Consider the following 23,087-nt stretch of genomic DNA (forward strand, 5'->3'; position numbering starts at 1 on the left):
GTGGTGCATTGTGGGGCTGGTCTGTGATAGGATGGGGTTGCCTTATGTGATAGGTCTCCACAGGGTCATCTACAGGTTGTAAAGGGATAGAAAGGTCCTAATGTGTTTTGGTTTTCGTGATAAACCATACTTATGTCCGAATGTGGGTCGTCTGGTGTGATACTGTCGAAGCATGTTGCGATGTGTCCGTGGGTTGTCTATGTGAGATAAACCTTGATGAGGTCTCATCGTGGGTTGTCTGTCAGTGATAAAAGCATGTTGAGATGTGGTCATGGGTCATCTATCTTTCCGTGGGTCGTGTGGTGTGATAAAGCCATTGTGTGGTCTGAGAGGATAGTATCACCAGGTCACGTGTCCGTATTGTCACCCTGGCCTGAGTCTGAGCAGCAGCAGCTGATAAGGGGAGGAACAATAAGGCCCTGTAATCAGCAGCTGCTCGTGCGTGTTTGTGTGTGTGTGACTGGAGAATGTCCTGGATAAACACATAAACATAAGCAGATACACACACACACACACACACACACACACACGCAGTCACACTTGCATGCATGAGTGCATTTGAATAATATACTCATGTAAACACACACACACACGTGTTTGTTTTACTATCCTTGTGGGGACTAAACAATTGATTCCCATTCAGAATCCTATTTTCTCTAAAACCTTAACCTAACCCTAATTCTAACCCTAACCCTAAACCTAACCTTTAAGCCTAAAATAGCCTTTTTTCTTGTGGAGACCGGTGAAATGTCCTCAATTGTCATAATTGTCCTTGTTTTACTATCCTTGTGAGGACTATGGTACCCACAAAGATAGTATAAGCAAAAGCACACAGCCACACACACGCGAGCATGCACACACACACACACTTATTACAAACTGAGTACAGTACATGTGAGGATTCAAATCAAATCAAATGTATTTATATAGCCATTTGTACATCAGCTGATATCTCAAAGTGCTGTACAGAAATCCAGCCTAAAACCCCAAACAGCAAGCAATGCAGGTGTAGAAGCACAGTGGCTAGGAAAAACTCCCTAGAAAGGCCAAAACCTAGGAAGAAACCTATAGAGGAACCAGGCTTTGAGGGGTGGTCAGTCCTCTTCTGGCTGTGCCGGGTGGAGATTATAATAGAACATGGCCAGGATTGGCTCTGTAGTTGGCGACCTGGAGTCACATGATGAGTGGGCTGACTGTGGGTGTGATGTTTGGGGCTGTATGATGGGGTACTGAGGCTGAGCGGTGTGAATCTCCTCTCTGTCCTCTTCAACTCTCCATGGCCAAGTTCTCAATAAACCCCTCCCTGGAGAAGTGTAATTATTGTAGTCACTATATTTTAACTCTTGAAATCTTCAGCTGATCTATTTGGGTTGTAATAAGGGCATCTACTAGAAAAAGCAATAGTTTATCTCTATTCATTTTGTCATCACTCTCTGTATGAATCTGAGTGTTTGTGTTCTCCCTCTTCCATTCTGCTCGTACTGCCATCTGAACAGTGAACACTGATCATCCTTATATTACTTGAACTCCTGCTAGACCCAGAGCCTCAGACTGCTAGCAGCTGTTAGCTGAATGTCAATCAGGCCTCATGTTTACATGTGGGCAGAATTCCTCTCTGACTCCCAGTCCAAATTCCCAGCAGCATGTGTGGTGAACAGCAGTCTCAGCTTAGCTCAGCCCAGGCTGTTCCAGACAGTATGATGCCTCTATGCTGCCTGTAGCAGACCTGGGCCCATGGGATAGGCCAGATGTGGGCCTGGCAAGTCAGATTGCGGCACAGTCCCACTTTTATTCACGTGATTAGATTCTCTCTACCCCCAGGAATGTATTTCTTCTCTCCCCCATATGCAAGGCTGGGTTCTGTGGTAGGGAAAATGGTTCTGTGGTAGGGAAAATGGTTCTGTGGTAAGGAAAATGGTTCTGTGGTAGGGAAAATGGTTCTGTGGTAAGGAAAATGGTTCTGTGGTAGGGAAAATGGGGTCTTCCAAAGTAGAGGCCATCAATGTTAATGTCCTGAGACTAACACTACTGTAAGTCTGTCTGACTGTTCATACACAACCAACCAGCCAAGACAATGTGGTTGAGAATACTAGGAATTCTTCTCAGGTTCTTGGGGTTTATGAAAATAGAACATTCGGAGAAACGGGTAGTTGGTGAATATCCAGTAGTGGTTTTGTCTCTCAAAAACTACAACATTTTACCCTCTACATTGCTGAAGACATCTGTTGTATAAGTTCAGTCTTGTTGATCCCAAATTTCCTCTGTTTACAGATCCACAAAGAGAAGGAGTCATTTTACCCTGTCCAGCCCTGCACAGATCCCACACTACAGGTGAAAACCACGATCCCAGAATGCACAGGTAAGAACGAGTCAAAATATGATGCAGTACTGTAGATGAGGCTAAGGGAACTTACATACAGATCTGTTAGTCAAAGGAACTCTGTCTTCAAGGCAGCTTGTCAGGGGAATTTGTATTGACAATTTCCAGCCATGGCATTGCCAGTGTTGAGTTTTCTTTTCTGTCAGGCAGTCACTAATCATTGGGGGTTATATAAAATAGAGAGGAGCATAAATGAAGAGTAGGAGGGATGTCAGAGTTCCAGAGGTCCTTGCTTGGATCATGGAAGAGCATTTGCCAGAATGTAATTTGATTTCTGGAGGATCTCAGTTGGAAAGGCGAGGTTGTAACTTGATTTCAGAGGATTAAGACATACTGTAGAGGAGAGAGCAGCGCTTTGTAGGAGGAGAGAGAGAGGCTTAGGGCGTTTCACACACAGTTCTGAGCTATAGTTCGAATCATTTAGATTACTTGTTACATTGTATTTTTTTTCATTTGGTCCAGTTGTTTTCACATTGCCAAATATCAAGCAAACTAAAATGCCTAAACAAAAACACGTTCAGGCAAGTAATTGACAAATTTTGTTATAGCCTATGCTGCCCAATGAGGCCTATGCAATCTCAATGGCCATATCGCATTTTGCGCATTCCATTATCTCAAAACCATATCAAGTATCTCTGTTGCAAAATAGTTTATATTGAGCGCAAAATTTTGAGTTGAGAAATAAAAATGATACCTACAGAAAGCTGAGAACCATGATAGCTGTGGTTTCCCCACATTTGGATTTTGAAATGTTATACAATAAGAACACTGGAACAGAAATGTTTTCCCAGGAAAGGAGAGAAAGTGGATTGCTCCACACAGCAGTGAAACAGGTACAGGGGCAGGCAGACACTTTCTTTACAGGAATGATGCAGTTAATGTACTTGACTTTTTCACCAAATCATGGTTTTAGCCTCCTAAAAATTTTTTTTTTTTTAAAGTAAGGTGACCATATAGATATAATGTGCAGCTCGCACCAATGCCACCAATTAAGAATTGAACTTGCACAGTCAAGTCAAAGGGTCGAAAACGGCAACTAAATAGTCCCAGTCTGGAGCACTGAAATGGTAAGGTCATTGATGCAGATAAGATGGGTATGGAATGGCACTGCTTTCTTTGAATATTATCCCTACTGTACCATGTGTCCCTTCGGTATCACTGCACCCCTTTGCTTGGCAGGCCAGGCATGCAGCACACTGTGCAGCTCACGAACAAGGCTACCTACCTCTGCTACCTTTGATATCTGAAGAAGATAGTTTATGTTGCTCATTATTTCATAGGATTTAGACTACTGTTCACATCTGTGCAGAGATTAGTTGCCATTAAGTAAGATTTCGCCGACATAAACTCGGCAACAAAAAAATATATCCCTTTTTCAAGACCCTGTCTTTCAACGATAATTCGTAAAAATCCAAATAACTTCACATCAAATTAAATTTTATTTGTCACATACACATGGTTAGCAGATGTTAATGCGAGTGTAGCGAAATGCTTGTGCTTCTAGTTCCGACAATGCAGTAATAACCAACGAGTAATCTAACCTAACAATTCCACAACTACTACCTTATACACACAAGTGTAAAGGGATAAGAATATGTACATAAAGATATATGAATGAGTGCTGGTACAGAACGGCATAGGCAAGTCGCAGTAGATGGTATAGAGTACAGTATATACATATTGGATGAGTAATGTAGGGTATGTAAACATAAAAGTGGCATAGTTTAAAGTGGCTAGTGATACATGTATTACATAAAGATGGAAAGATGCAGTAGATGATATAGAGTACAGTATATACATATACATATGAGATGAGTAATGTAGGGTATGTAAACATTATATTAAGTGGCATTGTTTAAAGTGGCTAGTGATAAAACATTTTTTTACATCAACTTCCATTATTAAAGTGGCTGGAGTTGAGTCAGTATGTTGGCAGCAGCCACTCAATGTTAGTGGTGGCTGTTTAACAGTCTGATGGCCTTGAGATAGAAGCTGTTTTTCAATCTCTCGGCCCCTGCTTTGATGCATCTGTACTGACCTCGCCTTCTGGATGATAGCGGGGTGAACAGGCAGTGGCTCGGGTGGTTGTTGTCCTTGATGATCTTTATGGCCTTCCTGTGACATCGGGTGGTGTAGGTGTCCTGGAGGGCAGGTAGTTTGCCCCCGGTGATGCGTTGTGCAGACCTCACTACCCTCTGTAGAGCCTTACGGTTGTGGGCTGAGCAGTTGCCTTACCTGGCGGTGATACAGCCCGACAGGATGCTCTCGATTGTGCATCTGTAGAAGTTTGTGAGTGCTTTTGGTGACAAGCTGAGTTTCTTCAGCCCCCTGAGGTTATAAAAGGTTTGAACGCTGTTTCCCATGCTTGTTCAATTAACCAAAAACAATTAATGAACATGCACCTGTGGAACGGTCATTAAGACACTAACAGCTTACAGACAGTAGACAATTAAGGTCACAGTGACTCTGAAAACCCCCAAAAGAAAGATGCCAAGGCTCCCTGCTCCATCTACGTGAACGTGCCTTAGCATGCTGCAAGGAGGCATGAGGACTGCAGATGTGGCCAGGGAAATAAATGGCATTGTCCGTACTGTGAGACGCCTAAGACAGCGCTACAGGGAGACAGGACAAACAGCTGATCGTCCTCGCAGTGGCAGACCACGTGTAACACCTGCACAGGATCGGTACATCCGAACATCACACCTGTGGGACAGGTACAGGATGGCAACAAAACTGCCCGAGTTACACCAGGGATGCACAATCCCTCCATCAGTGCTCAGACTGTCTGCAATAGGCTGAGAGAGGCTGGACTGAGGACTTGTAGGCCTGTTGTGAGGCAGGTCCTCACCAGCACAACGTCGCCTATGGGCACAAACCCACCGTCGCTGGACCAGACAGGACTGGCAAAAAGTGTTCTTCACTGACGAGTCGCGGTTTTGTCTCACCAGGGGTGATGGTCGGATTTGCGTTTATTGTCAAAGGAATGAGCGTTACACCGAGGCCTGTACTCTGGAGCGGGATCGATTTGGAGGTGGAGGGTCCGTCATGGTCTGGGGCGGTGTGTCACAGCATCATTGGACTGAGCTTGTTGTCATTGCAGGCAATGCCAACGCTGTGCGTTCCTCCTCCCTCATATGGTACCCTTCCTGCAGGCTCATCCTGACATGACCATCCAGCATGACAATGCCACCAGCCATACTGCTCGTTCTGTGCGTGATTTCCTGCAAGACAGGAATGTCAGTGTTCTGCCATGGCCAGCAAAGAGCCTGGATCTCAATCCCATTGAGCACGTCTGGGACCTGTTGGATCGGAGTGTGAGGGCTAGGGCCATTCCCCCCAGAAATGTCCGGGAACTTGTAGGTGCCTTGGTGGAAGAGTGGAACATCTGGTGCAGTCCATGAGGAGGAGATGAACTGTAGTACTGAATGCAGCTGGTGGCCACACCAGATACTGACTGTTACTTTTGATTCTGACCCCCCCCTTTGTTCAGGGACACATTATTCCATTTATGTTAGTCACATGTCTGTGGAACTTGTTCAGTTTCTGTCTCAGTTGTTGAATCTTGTTATGTTTATACAAATATTTACACATGTTAAGTTTGCTGAAAATACACGCAGTTGACAGTGAGAGGACGTTTATTTTTTTGCTGAGTTTATATGGCAGTTCTGTTTCTAGCTCCTAAGCAACTTTGCAGTATTTTGTTTTTTTGTGTGTTATGTCTTACATTATTAGCCCAAAATGTTTTATGTTATTACATACATCCAGAAATAACTTTTGGATATCAGAGCGGCGGTAACTCCCCAACATTACAACCAGGAATACGACTTTCCCGAATTGGATCCGTTGTTCGTATTCCCCCAGGGCAATTTAACTTATTCCAGGGGCTGCCCCAAAGAACAGCCGGCGGAGAAGAGATATTCGTAGTGGACTTCTAGTCCGACTCAGGAGGCGTGAACACCATCCACCGCTTCCGAGTATGTTACTCGCTAATGTTCAGTCTCTGGATAATAAAGTAGATGAGCTCAGGGTGAGGATCCCCTTCAGACAGACATCAGGGATTGTAACATACTCTGTTTCACGGAAACATGGCTCTCTCAGGATATACTGTCCCCATTCATACAGGCATGTGGGTTATCAGTACATCGCACAGACAGGAATAAAGAACTCTCCGGGAAGCAGAAAGGCGGGGATGTATGTTTCATGATTAACCACTCATGGTGTGATTGTGATAACATACAGAAACTCAAGTCCTTTTGTTCACCCGACCTAGAATACCTCAATCATATCCGACCGTATTAACTCCCAAGATAATTGTCTTCGGTTATAGAACTACGCTGGACTTTATGCAAACTGGAAACCACATTTATTGTAGCTGGGGATTTTAACAAAGCAAATTTGAGGAAAGCGCTAGCGAAGTTCTACCAACACATTGACTGTAGTACTCGCACTGGTAAAACATTGGACCACTGCTACTCAACTTTTCGAAATGCCTACAAGGCCCTCCCCCGCCCTCACTTTGGCAAATCAGATCACAACTACATTTTGCTCCTCCCTTCCTATAGGCAGAAACTCAAACAGGAGGTACCCGTGCTAAGGTCGATTCAACGCTGGTCTGACCAATCGGAATCGTTGCTTCAAGATTGTTACTGAACATGCGGACTAGGATATGTTCCGGGTAGCCGCTGAGAATAACGTTGACGAATACACGGATACAGGGACTGAGTTCATCACGAAGTGTATAGGAGATGTTGTACCCACTGTGACTATTAAAACCTACCCAAACTAGAAACCGTGGATAGATGGCAGCATTCGTGCAAAACTGAAAGCGCGAACCACCGCATTTAACCATGGCAAGGTGACAGGGAATATGGCCGAATACAAACAGTGTAGTTATTCCCTCCGTTTGGCAATCAAACAGGCAAAACGTCAGTACAGAGACAAAGTAGAGTCGCAATTGAACGGCTCAGACACGAGATGTATGTGGCAGGGTCTACAGACAATCACAGACTACAAAGGGAAACCAGTCACGTCGCGGACACCAACGTCTTGCTTCCGGACAAGCTAAACACCTTCTTCTGCCCGCTTTGCGGATAACACAGTGCCACCGACGTGGCCCACTACCAAGGACTGTGGGCTCTCCTTCTCCGTGGCCAACGTGTGTTAGACATTTAAGCGTGTTAACCCTCGCAAGGCTGCTGGCCCAGATGGCATCCCTATCTTCGTACTCAGAGCATGCACAGACTAGCTGGCTGGTTGTGTTTACAGGCATATTCAATCTTTCACTTTCCCAGTTTGCTGTCCCCACTTGATTCAAGATATTCCTCTACCCAAGAAGGTAAGGTAACTGAACTAAATGACTATTGCCTTGTGGCACTCACTTCTGTCATCATGAAGTGCTTTGAGAGGTTAGTTAAGTATCATATCACCTCTACCTTATCTGACACCCTAAACCCACTTGAATTTGCTTTCCGCCCCAATAGATCGACAGACAATGCGATTGCCATTGCAATGCACACTGCCCTATCCCATCTAGACAAGAGAAATACCTATGTAAGAAAGCCGTTCATTGACTATAGCTCAGCACTCAACACCAAAGTACCCTCCAAGCTCATCATTAAGCTCGGGGCCCTGGGTCTGAACCCCGCCCTGTGCAACTGGGTCCTGGAGTTCCTGACGGGCCACCCCCCAGGTGGTGAAGGTAGGAAACAACACCTCCACTTCACTGATCCTCAACACAGGGGCCCCACAAGGGTGTGTGCTCAGCCCCCTCTGTACTCCCTGTTTACCCATGACTGCGTGGCCATGCACTCCTCCAACTCAATCATCAACCAATCATCAAGTTTGTCAGATGACACAACAGTAGTAAGTCTGATTACCAACAATGACGAGACAGCCTACAGGGAGGAGGTGATGGCCCTGGGAGAGTGGTGCAAGGAAAATAACCTCTCACTCAATGTCAACAAAACAAAGGAGCTGTTCATCGACTTCAGGAAACAACAGAGGGAGCACTCCCCTATCCACATTGACGGTACCACAGTGGAGAAGGTGAAAAGCTTCAAGTTCCTCGATGTACACATCACTGACTATCTGAAATGGTCCACCCACACAGACAGTGTGGAGAAAAAGGCACAATGGCGTCTCTTCAACCTCAGGAGGCTGAAGAAATTTGTCTTGGCCCCTAAAGCCCTCACAAACTTTTAAATTATGCAATTGTGAGCATAGTGTTGGGCTGTATCACCGCCTGTTACAGCAACTGCACAGCTTGCAACCGCAGGGCTCTCCAGAGGGTGGTGCGGTCTGCCCAACGCATCACCGGGGGCAAACTACCTGCACTCCAGGACACCTACAGCACCCGATGTCACATGAAGGCCAAAAAGATCATTAAGGACATCAACCACCCGAGCCACGGCCTGTTCGCCCCGCTATGACCCAGAAGACGAGGTCAGTACAGATACATCAAAAGCTGGGACCGAGAGACTAAAAACCAGCTTCTATCTTAAGGTCATCAGACTGCTAAATAGCCATCACTAGCCGGCTTCCACCCGGTTACGCAACCTTGCACCTTAGAGGCTGCTGCCCTCTATACATTGACTTGGAATCACTGGCCACTTTAATAATGGAACCCTAGTCACTTTAATAATGTTTACATACTGCTTTACTTGTCTCATATGTACTGTATTCTATTCTACTGTGTTTTAGTCAATGCCGCTCAATCTAATATTTATATATTTCTAAATCCCATTCTTTTACTTTTAGATTTGTGTGTATTGTTGTGAATCGTTTTTAGATACTACTGCACTGTTAGATACTACTGCACTGTTGGAGCTAGGAATACAAACATTTCGCTACACCTGCTATAACATCTGCTAAATATGTGTATGTGACCAATAACATTTGATTTGATTTGATCATAGCTTAAAAAGATCTCCAAATCACTGTATCTTGTGTTTATGTTATGCGCTTCCCTTCGCTTTAGGCAACTTTCACTTCCACTGTTCCACTGGTTGCTAGGGCAAACAATGACAAAACAACAACCCACTCATACAGTATACTCATAGAATAAAATCCTTTCTGACATCAACATCCTGCCCAAAAGGATTGCAACTGGCGATGCAATTATGTTTTGCAGCACATTTTTCTTACTGATCATTTGACTGTGTTGTGATCAAAGTGGTGAATCTGGCCCAATTCTCTTAGAAAATGTGACCTTGATGATCAATCTTTCTGTTGTGTTTTGATATTGAAAAATCTGATTGTCTTTTAAAGCCTGTTGACTTGGGACTCCCGAGTGGCGTAGAGGTCTAAGGCACTGCATCTCAGTGCCAGAGGCGTCGCTATAGTACCTCGTTCGAATCCAGGCTGTATCACATCTGGCTGTGATTGGTAGTCCCATAGGGCAGCACACAATTGACTCTGCATTGACTGGAGTATGCTGTCATTGTAAATAAGAATGTGTTCTTTACTGACTTGCCTAGTTAAATAAAGGTTCAATTTAAAAATAACAATACAATTAAATATGTGCTGCCTTGCCATAGTAAATATCTGACTCTAATCTTAATACCAATTTTCTCTTTCCCAGAATTCCCAGTATCGCCATGCTCAGAGATTGTTGGAGGCTCTGTGTCGACCACCCTGTGGGACTCTGTCAGTGATTTGGACAGTCTGGGAGAGGAAGGTGTCTTCAGAAAGGTGAGATCAGCACACTGGATCGAGACATTCCCTTTATAGTCACAACACCGTCAAAGAAGAAGAGTAAGCCTGTGTCTTGAGTGGCTATGACATGATAGCATACAAGTATATTATAAGTCAGTTATCCTATAACACAAACAACATGGTCTATGACTTTATGTTGGATGTTTCTGGTGATATATTTCCATATAATTCCCAGCTCCTCTATTCGTTAGTTTATGTTTTGGCCTCTGGCCCCCACCTCCAGTCCACAGCAGACTGGTCAGCTTGCCCGTTCCATGTAACATCAGCAGCCTCCCATGAGCACTCCTTCCTGGGCCAGCTAACTCATTATGACCTCATCCCCCTCGCTCGCTCATTCCTCCCCTGCCCTGCCCCCCACCCTTTTTTTTGGGCTGCGGCATAATGGCACTCCAATGCAATTTCACATTACAGCCTTGGTCCTCATTTCTTGTTTCTTGTGGATAAATACTGATTTTGGCTTTTAATACTAAAGGCCATAGAACCATTGAAGAACATATTCATAAATGGCAAAAAGGACAGTCAAAAAATAAAAAATAAGAAACAAGATTTTGTGTCTGTTCTAAATCAGGAAATATATACAGTGCATTTGGAAAGTATTCAGACCCCTTGACTTTTTCCACATTTTGTTATGTTACAGCCATATTCTAAAATTGATTAAATAATTTTTCCCCTTATCAATCTACACACATTACCCCGTAATGACAAAGCAGAAACTGTTTTTTAGATTTTTTTGCAAATGTATCAAATAAAATAAAACTGAAATGTAACTTTTACATAAGTATTCAGGCCCTTTACTCAGTATTTGTTGAAGCACCTTTGGCAGCTATTACAGCCTCAAGTCTTCTTGGGTATGACGCTACAAGCTTGGCACACATGTATTTGGGAGTTTCTCCCATTCTTCTCTGCAGATCCTCTCAATCTCCATCAGGTTGGATGGGGAGCGTCTCTGCACAGCTATTTTCAGGTCTATCCCGAGATGTTAGAACGAGTTCAAGTCTGGGCTCTGGCTGGGCCACTCAAGGACATTTAGAGACTTGTCCCGAAGTGACTCCTGCATTGTCTTGGCTGTGTGCTAAGGGTCGTTGTCCTGTTGGAAGGTGAACCTTCGCCCCAGTCCTGAGCGCTCCGGAGCAGGTTTTCATCAAGGATCTCTCTGTACTTTGCTCTGTTCATCTTTTCCTGGATCCTGACTAGTCTCCCAATCTCTGCCACTGAAAAACATCCCCACAGCATAATGCTGCCACCACCATGCTTCACCGTAGGGATGGTGCCAGGTTTTCTCCAGACGTGACGCTTGGAATTCAGGCCAAAGAGTTCAGTCTTGGTACATCAGACCAGATAATCATTGTTTTTTATGGTCTAAGAGTCCTTTAAATGCCTTTTGGCAAACTCCAAGCGGACTGTCATGTGCCTTTTTCTGAGGAGTGGCTTCCATCTGGTCACTCTACCATAAATGCCTGATTGGTGGAGTGCTGCAGAGATGGTTGTCTTTCTGGAAGGTTCTTCCATCTTCACAGAGGAACTCTGGAGCTCAGAATGACCATCGGGTTCTTGGTCACCTCCCTGACCAAGGCCCTTCTCCCCCAATTGCTCAGTTTGGCTGGGCGGCATGCTCTAGGAAGAGGCCACTGTGTTCTTGGGGACCTTCAATGCTGCAGAAATCCCTTCCCCAGATCTGTGCCTCGACACAATCCTGCCTTGGAGCTCTACGGACAATGCCTCATGGCTTGGTTTTTACTCTGACATGCACTGTCAACTGTGGACCTTATATAGACGGATGTGTGCCTTTCCAAATCATGTCCAATCAATTGAATTTACCACAGGTGGACTCCAATCAAGTTGTAGGAACATGTCAAGGATGATCAATGGAAACAGGATGCACATGAGCTCAATTTCGAGTCTCATAGCAAAGGGTCTGAATAGTTATATAAATAAAGTATTATTTTTTTTTAAAATTTTAACACATTTGCAAAAATGTCTAAAAACTGATTTTCCCTTTGTCATTATGGTGTATTGTGTGTAGATTCACGAAAAGAAAACATAATTTTATATATTTTAGAATAAGGCTGTATCGTAACAAAATGTGGAAAAGTCAAGGGGTCTGAATCCTTTCCGAATGCACTGTATATACAATTTTACACACATTTAACCCCTTTTTTTTGGTTAGTCACAAAACAATCTTCATGCTTCCATTTGTTTTTTTAAACCGGTACCGGTTAGCTTCAGATGAGTTCTGTGACAGTTTTAGGGTCGTAGAGCAAAACGGAGAGGTGTTCGTGAGAATCTCCCCTTTCCATAATCTCCCCTTTCCATTAGTTTGTGCCCACCCCCCCCCCCCCCCCCCACAAAAAAAATATATCTCTAGCTTAAACTGACAGATTTTTTTGTTATGTAATTTAGATTGACGCGCCAGTGCATCAACCAACTCTAGGGGGTTAAACACTATTACTGCACACAGAGTGAGTCCATGCAACGTATAATGTGACTTGTTAGGCAAAGTTTTACTCTTGAACTTATTTAGGCTTGCCATAACAAAGGGGTTGAATACTTATTGACTCAAGACCTTTTCATGTTTTATCAAAATTAGTATAATGGTTATTACATGTGTTTTCATGTTAGATTTTAACATTTTATTTTAAACTTATTTTAGTTTGTTAGATTTTAGACTTGATTTACTAGTTTTTATTTAGTTTTAGTTTGATAACAACATTTCTATTTCGTTTTATTATTTAATTTCTGTTTTACTGTTAGGGACAGAAAGTAGCCTATGCGTGGGAGGCTAGGAGCTATTTATGTGTTGTAGGCCTATAGTCTTTTTGGGGGGGGGGGGTGCCACTTCTTGCCGCTGAGGGGCAGTAATACATTAGGTGATAGGCCAAGACCATAGACTTGGATAAACCTAACATCTCTGTATCTGTGCCATGAGGCAAGCTAATGCAGGGGTTGGATGAAAGTTGGATGCCAGAGGATTCAGAATGCATGCGAAGAGCTCACGCAGTAACTTCAGGAGGACCTGTGCCAACTATTTTGCAACAGTAATTGACTGCAAATGTGCCTCAAGGCAAGTCACCACATCAATCAGTGAATGGCTGTCAGTTTGAAGTTGGTTTGGTTGGATTGCGAACGGCTCCATCAACTTCACAAGCTGTTCTAGATTGGCTCAGTTACTTCCTGTACTCGCCCTCAGATTTCTTGACTGTTAGCTCGTTATAGATAAGGATAGTGATGCACAAGCTCCGCCTATTTGAAACATCGCCATCAACTGGCAGCATTTACCTCCAGATTCAGAAGCTCAAAAACCCCATTACCAAAAAAGCTTGAAATCCCCTTTTAGATTTTTGTCCTGAGTGTAGAAGAAAAAAACTCAGCTTAATTTATGATGGTTTTTATTTTATTTTAATTAGTTTTACAGTCAAAGGGAGTAGTTTCAGTAGTTTTCTTTTTTCAAATGTTTTAATATCACTTTACTAAATAGTTTTTCCAATTTTAGTTCTTGTTTTAGTTTCAGTTTTCATTTACTATAATAACCTTGCCTATAGGTGTGTGTTTGTGTAGACAGTGTTAGCTGGTTGACTGCTGCTCTGCTGCATGAGCTCAGGAAGGGTGACTCATTTGTTCTGGAAGCTGATATTCTATGGCCTGGTCCTCATAAAGGGGCCTGCATGATTATGCTCTGAGCCACAGTGGCCGTCCGTTAGCTCACCACCCGCTCGCACGCCCACTACTGGACAATGTGAAAACTAATGATACAGTCCCAATGGAAATCATCTGCAGCCTGCCTGCCTGCCGGCCTCCCTAAAGGGTGTGTGCGTGTTTCTGTTGTTATGTAACCTTTCATAGGGCTGGAAAGAACTCTCTCTCCCAGCAGCATGTCTCTCTCTCACTGCCTTGCCCTTTCCCCTCGCCACACTGAAGGCTGCAGTAAGCTCAGACTAAAGGCAGCTCAGACCGGTCATCAGGTCTAACCTCACTGGCATACAAGACAGGACATTAGGTCAAAACTGACTACCTTGACAATAGATACAGATTTATTTAGCTTTCACACCTTTAGTATAATTTATGTTTTTAGCTTTGTTTTTGGTGTAAAACAAAGTGCCCCTTACCCAAATGTGTTAGCTGAAATGTGCAATTCCAAATCCTTCCACAATGCCATTCAGTTGACTTTGACTGCAGTGGGTAACAGGGTCTTTCTGTATTCTCTCTGTCCAAAGGGAGAGGAGGCTGTGACTGGGCCAAGTGAAAGCAACAGTGGTGTGTCGGTGTCCTTCTCCTCCATAGACGACGTGGCCAGTGTGGGTCCCCTCAGCGCCAGCTCCCAGGGCAGTGTGGGTCCTCTCAGTGTCTCCTCCCAGGGCAGAGTGGGCCCCGCTTGGACTGGGGCGGGGGCAGGGGTGTTGAGCACTAGGGCCAGTTGGAGTGCCGGAGACGCCTGGCAGACGACAGGGAGGGACGGAGAGGAGGACGAGAGGAAAGACAAGCTGACAGAGGTGCCTGTGTGCTCCGCTATCCTGCGCTCCTCTATCCGCTCGCTCTCTCCATTCCGCCGGCACAGCTGGGGCCCGGGGAAGAATCCTGCAGGAGACACAGACATGAACCAACGCAGGTGAGTCCTCTTAACCCCACACACTGACCTCTAACTCAACACACTCACTACCCTATAGTACATACCCAGGAAGGATAGCTATGGATGAGTGGTGAAAAGTCATAATCTGTGTGAACCATAAGCCTCCAACTCCTACAGTATCCTGACTTGTCCTCGGTATGATGATATCTATTGGGGAGTCACTTGAGACAGTAGTACCCTGGGAAGCGCAGTCTGCAGGGATGAGACTGACAGAGACTTGCTTTCCGAGGACTGGTCCTCATACGGCCTCAAGTTCAGACACTTTGTGTTTGTGTGTCAGTGGGCCACTGTTTGTGTGTGAGCGCATGTGTATGTAGATATTTGTCTCTGTGTGTATTTAATCCATGCTTTTCCCTCAGGGAGCCTTATACAGTACAGTTAGATAAGCCTGGAGGCACCTCTGTGTCAGTGGACTTTGTGGAAAAGACCTGGTCCAGGTCAAAGGTTAAACACTGTGATTTTTATTGGCACCATTTTCCTTTTTTATTCATTATCACCCATGTGATCATGTTCTGTACTGTCAGTGCTCTCATCTCTCTCTGTTCATCCCATCTTTTCTGTCCTCTCCTCATCTCCATCTCTTCTCAGTTTATTGCAAGGTCAAGGGGAAGGGAAGCCTCGAAAGCCAACATTTCATAGGAGAAGGTACCACACAGTTATTCCTCACTGTTTCCATTCTGACTCTCCCTGGTGTGTCACTGCCAAGCTGTGTTTTAATTACAGGAAGAAAATGTAAAATTCATTGCTACCTATATTGAACACTCCCTAATCAAATCAAATTGTATTTTATGTGCCTTATGCAATGGAAAAATCATTTCTAAAACATATAAAGAATGAAGACAGTGAAAACTTTATTATTTTTATTTATTTATCTCTCCAATATGATATGTATCAAGACACTTCAATGCGAAAAAAACCTTCCCCATTAACTCACCCCTTTGACCATCACATCTCACCCTGAAATAACATCACCCTTTCCCTTCTGCTCCTCTCCTCTCCTCTCCTCTCCTCTCCTCTCCTCTCCTCTCCTCTCCTCTCCTCTCCTCTCCTCTCCTGTCCTGTCCTGTCCTGTCCTGTCCCTTTCCATCCCTCTCCCTCCCTGGCTTCTCCCTGTCAGTATGAGCTGGTGTCCCTCCAACGTCCCCCCTCCCCACCCGGAACAAATTGATAGCAGAAGGTATGCCATCACCGTGTCAACTAATAGCTTAAGAGGACAAACACACAAACAAAATGAAATAAATAAAAATAGAGGAAGAGGCCTCTGCATGTTCTCTGTTCTGTGCATGTCTGTGTCTGGCTTGGTGTGTCTCTGGCTTGGTGTGTCTCGGGCTTGGTGTGTCTCTGGCTTGGTGTGTCTCTGGCTTGGTGTGTCTCTGGGTTGGTGTGTCTCTGGCTTGGTGTGTCTCTGGCTTGGTGTATGCTTTGTCACTGCTGCTGTTGCTCTCTCTTTGTCTTATTCACCTTGTTGGTCAGTTGTGGTCGACCTCAGCGATGCACAGTCACTTATCTTCTTCCCCTCTCTCTCTCTCTCTCTCTCTCTTCTGAGACAAGGAAGCTAGAATTTAGAGAGGAAACATCAAGCATCTTTAGAACAATAGTATTATACTGCTACACTGCTTGTTAACTATTGCAAAGATTAGAATGACTAATATAGTCGTCATCATCATCAGTGAGCCAGACAGGTGAGTTATGGTTTTAGTTCTGTTCATCTCGCTTAGCCAGACTTACAGCTTCAGTGAGAGGATCAATTGACACACAGCTAGAATGAGATAATAGATCTGTTGTACTCTAATAGTGAATGCTGATTCGTTATGCATTCATAAATGACATATGTATGGTCTCAAAGGGGTTTATTTGTCGCCTATTATTTAACATGCTACACTTTTTAATCAAGTTAGCTAGGTTGTTTAACTGATTTGAAGCTTGGGGAATTGTATTTTTATGTTTATTTTACTTCAGTTATTTCCCTCTTACATTTGTGTTTAGGTTTACATGTATGTGTTTCTTCCTGTTTGTGCTGGTGTTCATATGTATTTTCTTTGTCTATACATGCTTTTCCTCTTTTCTGTATCTCATCATCTCCTCACTGCAGGGATCTAGTTAAAGGACAAATCCACTCAGAAAATATATTTTGTTATTTTTTTCAAGTTCTCAAGATATCAAGATGTGCAAAACGCATCATTATCATGATGTGGCAAGTGACACTTTGCTTCTTGAAAATCGAATATCTTCAAAACGTAACTGCTGACATGCAAAACATTTTGGGACTGTATCAACAGTGGGCTAATTTAAAAAAATAAAAAATATTGTTTTGGAGTGGATTTTTCCTTTAACTGTGTATATCTGTATGTACTTGTGCTCTCCACTTGTGTGGTTTCAGTTTTGAAATAACTGATTGTGTCATCCTTTCTGGAGCATGAAGATCTGCTGGGTGTGAGTTCACTTCCTGCCAAGGGTTTAAAGATCGAACAGGGTGTTTGTATCTACTGTCCCTAAACAAATTACCACATCTTTCACCAGAAACACCAGTGGAGTGTTCTTTCACTAACATGGTATTGTTTTGTCTGCAGTTACAGTTTGGAGGGTCTAGCTGGAGAGGAGGATGCTGGGAAGATCTCCTCTGGTGTGGGAACTGTTGCGCGTCTGGACAGTGAGGAGAGGGGCTCGCTTCTGTCCCTAACAGAGGAGCAGGAGTCAGACCTGGGAGACTACAGCAGCCTCGACAGCCAGGTAACCCTCACACACTATACTGTCCAGGCGTATCTTTACCATAGAGGTCCTGTGTTTTGCTTGCACAATGACTTGCACTTGTACTGAATCCATGAATCTTCGTACCATCCCATGTAGACTGGTTCTCTCTATGCACAATAGTTCATGTTTTATTTTCACCCAGACAGCTCACTGATCTCTCTCTCTCTCTCTCTCTCTCTCTCTCTCTCCTTTATTTCAGAAATCAGGTAGAGTTCTGCCTGTGAGACACAGCTGTACCTCCATTCCTCACCAAGCACTCACCAAGTCGGTGTCCATGCTGGCCATCAGTCACAGAGACCTGGACGGTGAGGGTCACTTTAACACTCTCTCTGGGTTACCCTCTACATTCTCTCTCTCTCTCTCTCTCTCTCTCTCTCTCTCTCTCTCTCTCTCTCTCTCTCTCTCTCTCTCTCTCTCTCTCTCTCTCTCTCTCTCTCTCTGTGGTGACATAGTGGTACACAAGGCCAGGGCATGTACCCACAAAGTGTCTCAGAGTAAGAGTGCCGATCTAGGATCAGTTTAGCCTTTTAGGTCATTATGAATAAGATTATATGGACAGATCCTAGATCAGCACTCCTACTCTGAAATGCTTTGCGGATTCAGGCCCATGCCTCTATCTATCCAACAATCAAGTCTCCTGTCACCTGCTGTTTCCAACCTCGTCCTACAGGTACATTTTCTCTCTGTCCCTCTGCTGTGTTTCCCAGACAGGAATCAGGTGGTTTGTTAACTCTCTCAATCCCAATCTCCTCTGGGGCTAACAGGGGCTACTGTTAGATCTTCTCCTCACTATCACTGGGGTTATTATTTCTGCCTTCTCTCGTTTCCCTGTCCCTTTGTGTAGGGTTCAGTCATTTGATCACTTGGAAGGGAATGAGGGGCGGCCCAGGTTCTTGTGCTAATTTAACGTGTGATTTGATATTTTTTGTACCCTTGAACTGGATAGTCAGTGGACCGACTCAACATAGAACATTATTTTCTATTGGCTCTTCCTCCAGTGATGTTCTACCTTTCCCAGAATGCCCTGAGTGGCCCCTTAGCCCCTGGCTGCTTCCTGTGTAGTGTGCCTCTAGGTCAACCCGTGTCACTAAAGGACGTTACCTCTCTCTAAATCAACTCTTTTAAATCAATTCATCTCTGTTTGGTCCCCTAACCTTAACACGGTTAACATTGTCAGGCAAATAATTTGGTTTGATGAAATATCAATCAGTAGAAGCCATTGTTTCTAAAAATGTTTTACTTACATAGGCTTAAATTGCCTCTAGTTACTAATACAAATCTCAACAGGTGATCAAATATGCACTGTTTGCTGTTCTGTTTATGTAAAGTTTCAAGCAAATTGAACTATTTGATCAGCTTCGAAAACCTTGGCTGCCATGAAAATGACTGAAAAAAGTATGAAAGGATGTCAAACCTGCCAAGATGTTCACATATTTCATAAATGTTTATGAACAGTTAACTCTTTTGTCCTTTTAAGAGCCTTGTATTTCTGAAACTATCTACATTGCTGAAACCCATGCAAGAACAGCAGACTCATTGTGCAGATTTTTTGAAAGAGTAGGGACGCTGTAGCAGAGTGAAAAGCCCTTTTCCAGTCCAGTCAGCCATATGTTACATCTGCTGGAGACACATATAATCCCAGAATCTATTTCCCTCTATTGGTATCTAACTGAGACCAAATAATCAGCGTTCTGTTAGCATTGTAGCCCCTTTTCAAAGTAGCCCTTTTTCTATTGTGTTTGACATGGCTGACATTCCTATTGTCTCTCCTGTGAGTTTTACACACATTTCTCCCCTCTCTTTCCTCCATCAGTTCTATTTATTCCCCCTAGCCTCCATTCTTTGGAATCCACATAAACACATGTCAAAGTGTTCCTGTTGGGCTTCACAGCTGCTAGAAAGGATAGGAACATTTCACTGCTGCTTTCACACTCCTTTGAGCCTTGTATATTATTTTGGAGAGAACGATTGGAAGAAAATCCCTGCCCGGGCCGTTGCTGGAGGATGACGTTTCAAAGGGCTTTCGCTGCTCTAGCGTGCCATATCTACAGCTTAAGAGCTGTGAGAGATTTTGCCTGGCAGATTTTTGTTGTTGAAAATGTCTCTGTGTTTGTGGTGATATGTGTGTCTTATTGAGCATTGTTGTAGTTCTGAGGCTGCGTTTCAGTGCTGTGTCTGACCCTCAGTAAATCTCTTTATTATTGGCCACCCTTGACTACTAGTGTACATCTATGCTGCATAATCGTCACATTCCTTTGTGTATGTATTTGTTGGTCTTGTTAATTGGCCAAGTCCTTAACCAAATGACCCAGTGTGCAATTCCACATTTAACCTGGTTCTGTTGGATGTTGGTACTACTACGTGTTATGTGATATCACCTCTGCTTGGAAATGTATTGTAATGGTTATGTAATGTATGCTTGTACTGAACCAAAATACTGATAAAAGTACATATCTTTTTTTTTGGGGGGGGGGATTCCACTCTGTAATCTCTGTTGTTTCAACATGCTTTCATTGCTCGTATTGTATATACATGTACAACTATATTTTGATTATATTTATATTTCTCTAACTACATTTACAACTCCCTGTCCCATTTATGGTGGCAGGTAGCCTACCACGTAGAGTGTGGGCCAGTAACCAACAGGTCGGTGGTTCAAATACCTGAGCCGACAAGGTGAAAAAACTGTAGATGTGCCCTTGAGCAAGGCTCTTAACCCTAATGTGTTCCAGGGGCGCCGTACTACTATAGCTGACCCTGTGAAACACCACATTTCACTGCACCTATCTGGTGTACCAATAAAAAATAATACAAATGTAAATAAATAAATGACACAAACTGCTGTTCCATTGATCCAGCTCATCACCTCCTCTCTCTGTTTCTGCTGTAGGAATGGGATCGGCATCACTAGAGCATAGGTAAGACAGAAACCTTGTCCCGTTTTATATGGGCCTGTTCTTAAAGGCTATTTCTCCAGCAGGGTAGTATCTGACAGTATACTGAGTTTGTCTCTCTGGTTCTCCTACTCTTTTTCATCCAGCATCTCTGAGGAGGACCCGGGGCCACTGCGGAGCGACTCTGAGGGGAGACAGGGGACCAAGGTCAGCCGCACCTTCAGTTACCTCAAGAGCAAGATGAGTACTAAGAAGAACAAGGTGAGTCTGTCCATTCAGCCTCTCTTCCTCCTCCTGCACTAGCGAAGCAAATCACATTTTATTGGTCACATGCTTTGTAAACAAAGGTGTACACACAGGTGTAGACTAACAATGAAATAACCGGCATAGGGCCTGGCTCCGAATTGCCCCTCAGGGGATAAATAAAGTATTGAAGTGACTTGAATTTAAGAAGATCCAGTAGTACAGTACCTTTTCAGTCTGATCCCAGCGCCATTGTCTGTATTGGTGTTGAATCCAATGGATTATTACGTGTCTAAAGGTTTCTCATTGTAGTTCTTTGGATACACGTTTTCAGGTTATAATTTATGTCCAGGCTTATGTGTGCAGGCTAATACACATATTGCAATCTCAAAACTGTAGTTTCCAGAATAAGATACTTTTCCCTGGTGCTTATCTGTGTTCTAGGTGTCATAATCAGATTGTAAATGACTGTGAGGGAGTATACAGTATATATCTGCTGGGTAAGTGTATCTGGCTGTGAGTCTGTGAGTTGTGAGAAGCAGAGCGAGGCGCCTGGTCTGCACGCAGTAGGGAAGCCAAACAGGAAACAGAGGCATGCTGTGGTTTGTCTCAAACAGACGTCTGTATGGCATCACTGCTGCTACGAAAACAAACCACAATTCTTTCAGACCTAATAACATTAGACTTCCTGATAACATTAAGGGAAATAACAGTAATGCCCAGACCATGCATCAACACAGTTCTCATGTGATTTGATTTCCCTGTGTTGTATCCAAAACAATATATTTCTATGTGTTTTATAGCAGGCCTAGTTATTACATAGAAAAACATGCTTATCATCAAAAATGCTACTCAATCCATAACACATGCATACAGACCGAGAAAAATGTTCAATGTTTGTATAGCTTCCAATATGGGTTTTGAAAGTATGTACCCTGTACAGTGCATTCGGAAAGTATTCACACCCCTTGTCTTTTTCCACATTTTGTTAAAGCCTTATTCTTAAATGTATTAAATCGTTTTTTCCCTTATCAATCTCTACACACAATAGCCCATAATGACAAAGTAAAAACAGGTTTTAAGCAATTTTTGCTAAATATCACATATACATAAGTATTCAGACCCTTTACTCAGTACTTTGTTGAACCACCTTTGGCAGCGATTACAGCCTTGAGTCTTCTTGGGTATGATGCTACAAGCTTGGCACACCTGTATTTGGGGAGTTTCTCACATTCTTCTCTGTAGATCCTCTCAAGCTCTGTTAGGTTGGATGGGGAGTGTCGCTGCACAGATAATTTCAGGTCTCTCCAGAGATGCTTGATCGGGTTCAAGTCCGGGCTCTGGCTGGGTCACTCAAGGACATCCAGAGACTTGTCCCAAAGCCAATCCCGCGTTGTCTTGGCTGTGTGCTTAGGGTCATTGTCCTGTTGGAAGGTGAGCCTTGACCCCAGAATGAGGTCCTTAGAGCTCTGGGGCAGGTTTTCACTATGTACTTTGCTGCGTTCATCTTTGCTCGATCCTGATTAGTCTCCCAGTCCCTGCCGCTGAAAAACATCTTCACAGCATGAGGCTGCCACCACCATGCTTCACTGTAGGGATGGTGCCATGTTTCCTCTAGGCCAAAGAGTTCAATCTTGGCTTCATCAGACCAGAGAATCTTGGTTGTCCTTCTGGAAGGTTCTCCCATCTCCACAGATGAACTCTGGAGCTCTGTCAGAGGGACCATCAGGTTCTTGGTCACCTCCCTGACCAAGGCCCTTCTCCCCCGATTGCTCAGTTTGGCCGGGTGGCCAGCTCTAGAAAGAGTCTTGGTGGTTCCAAACTTCTTCCATTGAAGAATGATAGAGGCCACTGTGTTCTTGAGGAGCTTCAATGCTGCAGAAATGTTTTGGTACCCTTCCTCAGATATGTGCCTCGAAACAATCCTGTCTCGGAGCTCTGCGGACAATTCCTTCGACTTCATGGCTTGGTTTTTGCTCTGACATGCACTGTCAACTATGGGACCTTATATAGACAGGTGTGCCTTTCCAAATCATGTACAACCAATTGAATTTACCACAGGTGGACTCCAATCAAGTTGTAGAAACATCTCAAGGATGATCAATGGAAACAGGATATACCTGAGCTCAATTTTGAGTCTAATAGCAAAGGGTGTGAATACTTATGTAAATAAGGTATTTCTGTTTTTTTATTTTTAATAAATTATCAAACATTTCTCAACCTGTTTTCACTTTGTCATTATGGGGTATTGTGTGTAGATTGATGAGGAAAAACATTGATCTATTCCATTTTAGAATAATGCTGTAATGTAACAAAAGGGAAGGGTTCTGAGTACCTTCTGAATGCCCTGTACATACTTTACAATAGTTTGCTGAGACTGTGAGCTAGATTATAGGCTGGAAGTTGCAGTGGGGCTGGTGTGTAACGGAGACTGCAAAACAGTCAGCACAGACACTCATGGTACATCCATGGTATCTCACTT

The 23,087-nt window shown here is 43.8% G+C and overlaps 1 protein-coding gene across 9 annotated transcripts in view; it reads left to right on the plus strand.

The window, feature by feature from the left end:
- LOC139385512 (A-kinase anchor protein 13-like) overlaps positions 1-23,087 on the plus strand; it is a 153,999-nt gene that overhangs the window by 110,460 nt on the left and 20,452 nt on the right. For 7 of the 9 annotated variants that reach the window (XM_071130672.1, XM_071130830.1, XM_071130911.1 and 4 more), the window contains 9 exons: positions 2,272-2,359; positions 9,960-10,069; positions 14,305-14,696; positions 15,306-15,362; positions 15,835-15,894; positions 17,288-17,447; positions 17,668-17,773; positions 20,359-20,386; positions 20,509-20,623. In XM_071130672.1, the coding sequence (XP_070986773.1) occupies positions 2,272-2,359; positions 9,960-10,069; positions 14,305-14,696; positions 15,306-15,362; positions 15,835-15,894; positions 17,288-17,447; positions 17,668-17,773; positions 20,359-20,386; positions 20,509-20,623 (1,116 nt within the window). The remainder of the gene's footprint in view (positions 1-2,271; positions 2,360-9,959; positions 10,070-14,304; positions 14,697-15,305; positions 15,363-15,834; positions 15,895-17,287; positions 17,448-17,667; positions 17,774-20,358; positions 20,387-20,508; positions 20,624-23,087) is intronic. The other 2 variants (XM_071131097.1, XM_071131175.1) reach the window with 1 other exon arrangement.

The sequence above is a fragment of the Oncorhynchus clarkii genome, chromosome 1 (genome assembly GCF_045791955.1).
Source record: "Oncorhynchus clarkii lewisi isolate Uvic-CL-2024 chromosome 1, UVic_Ocla_1.0, whole genome shotgun sequence".
NCBI lineage: Eukaryota > Metazoa > Chordata > Actinopteri > Salmoniformes > Salmonidae > Oncorhynchus > Oncorhynchus clarkii.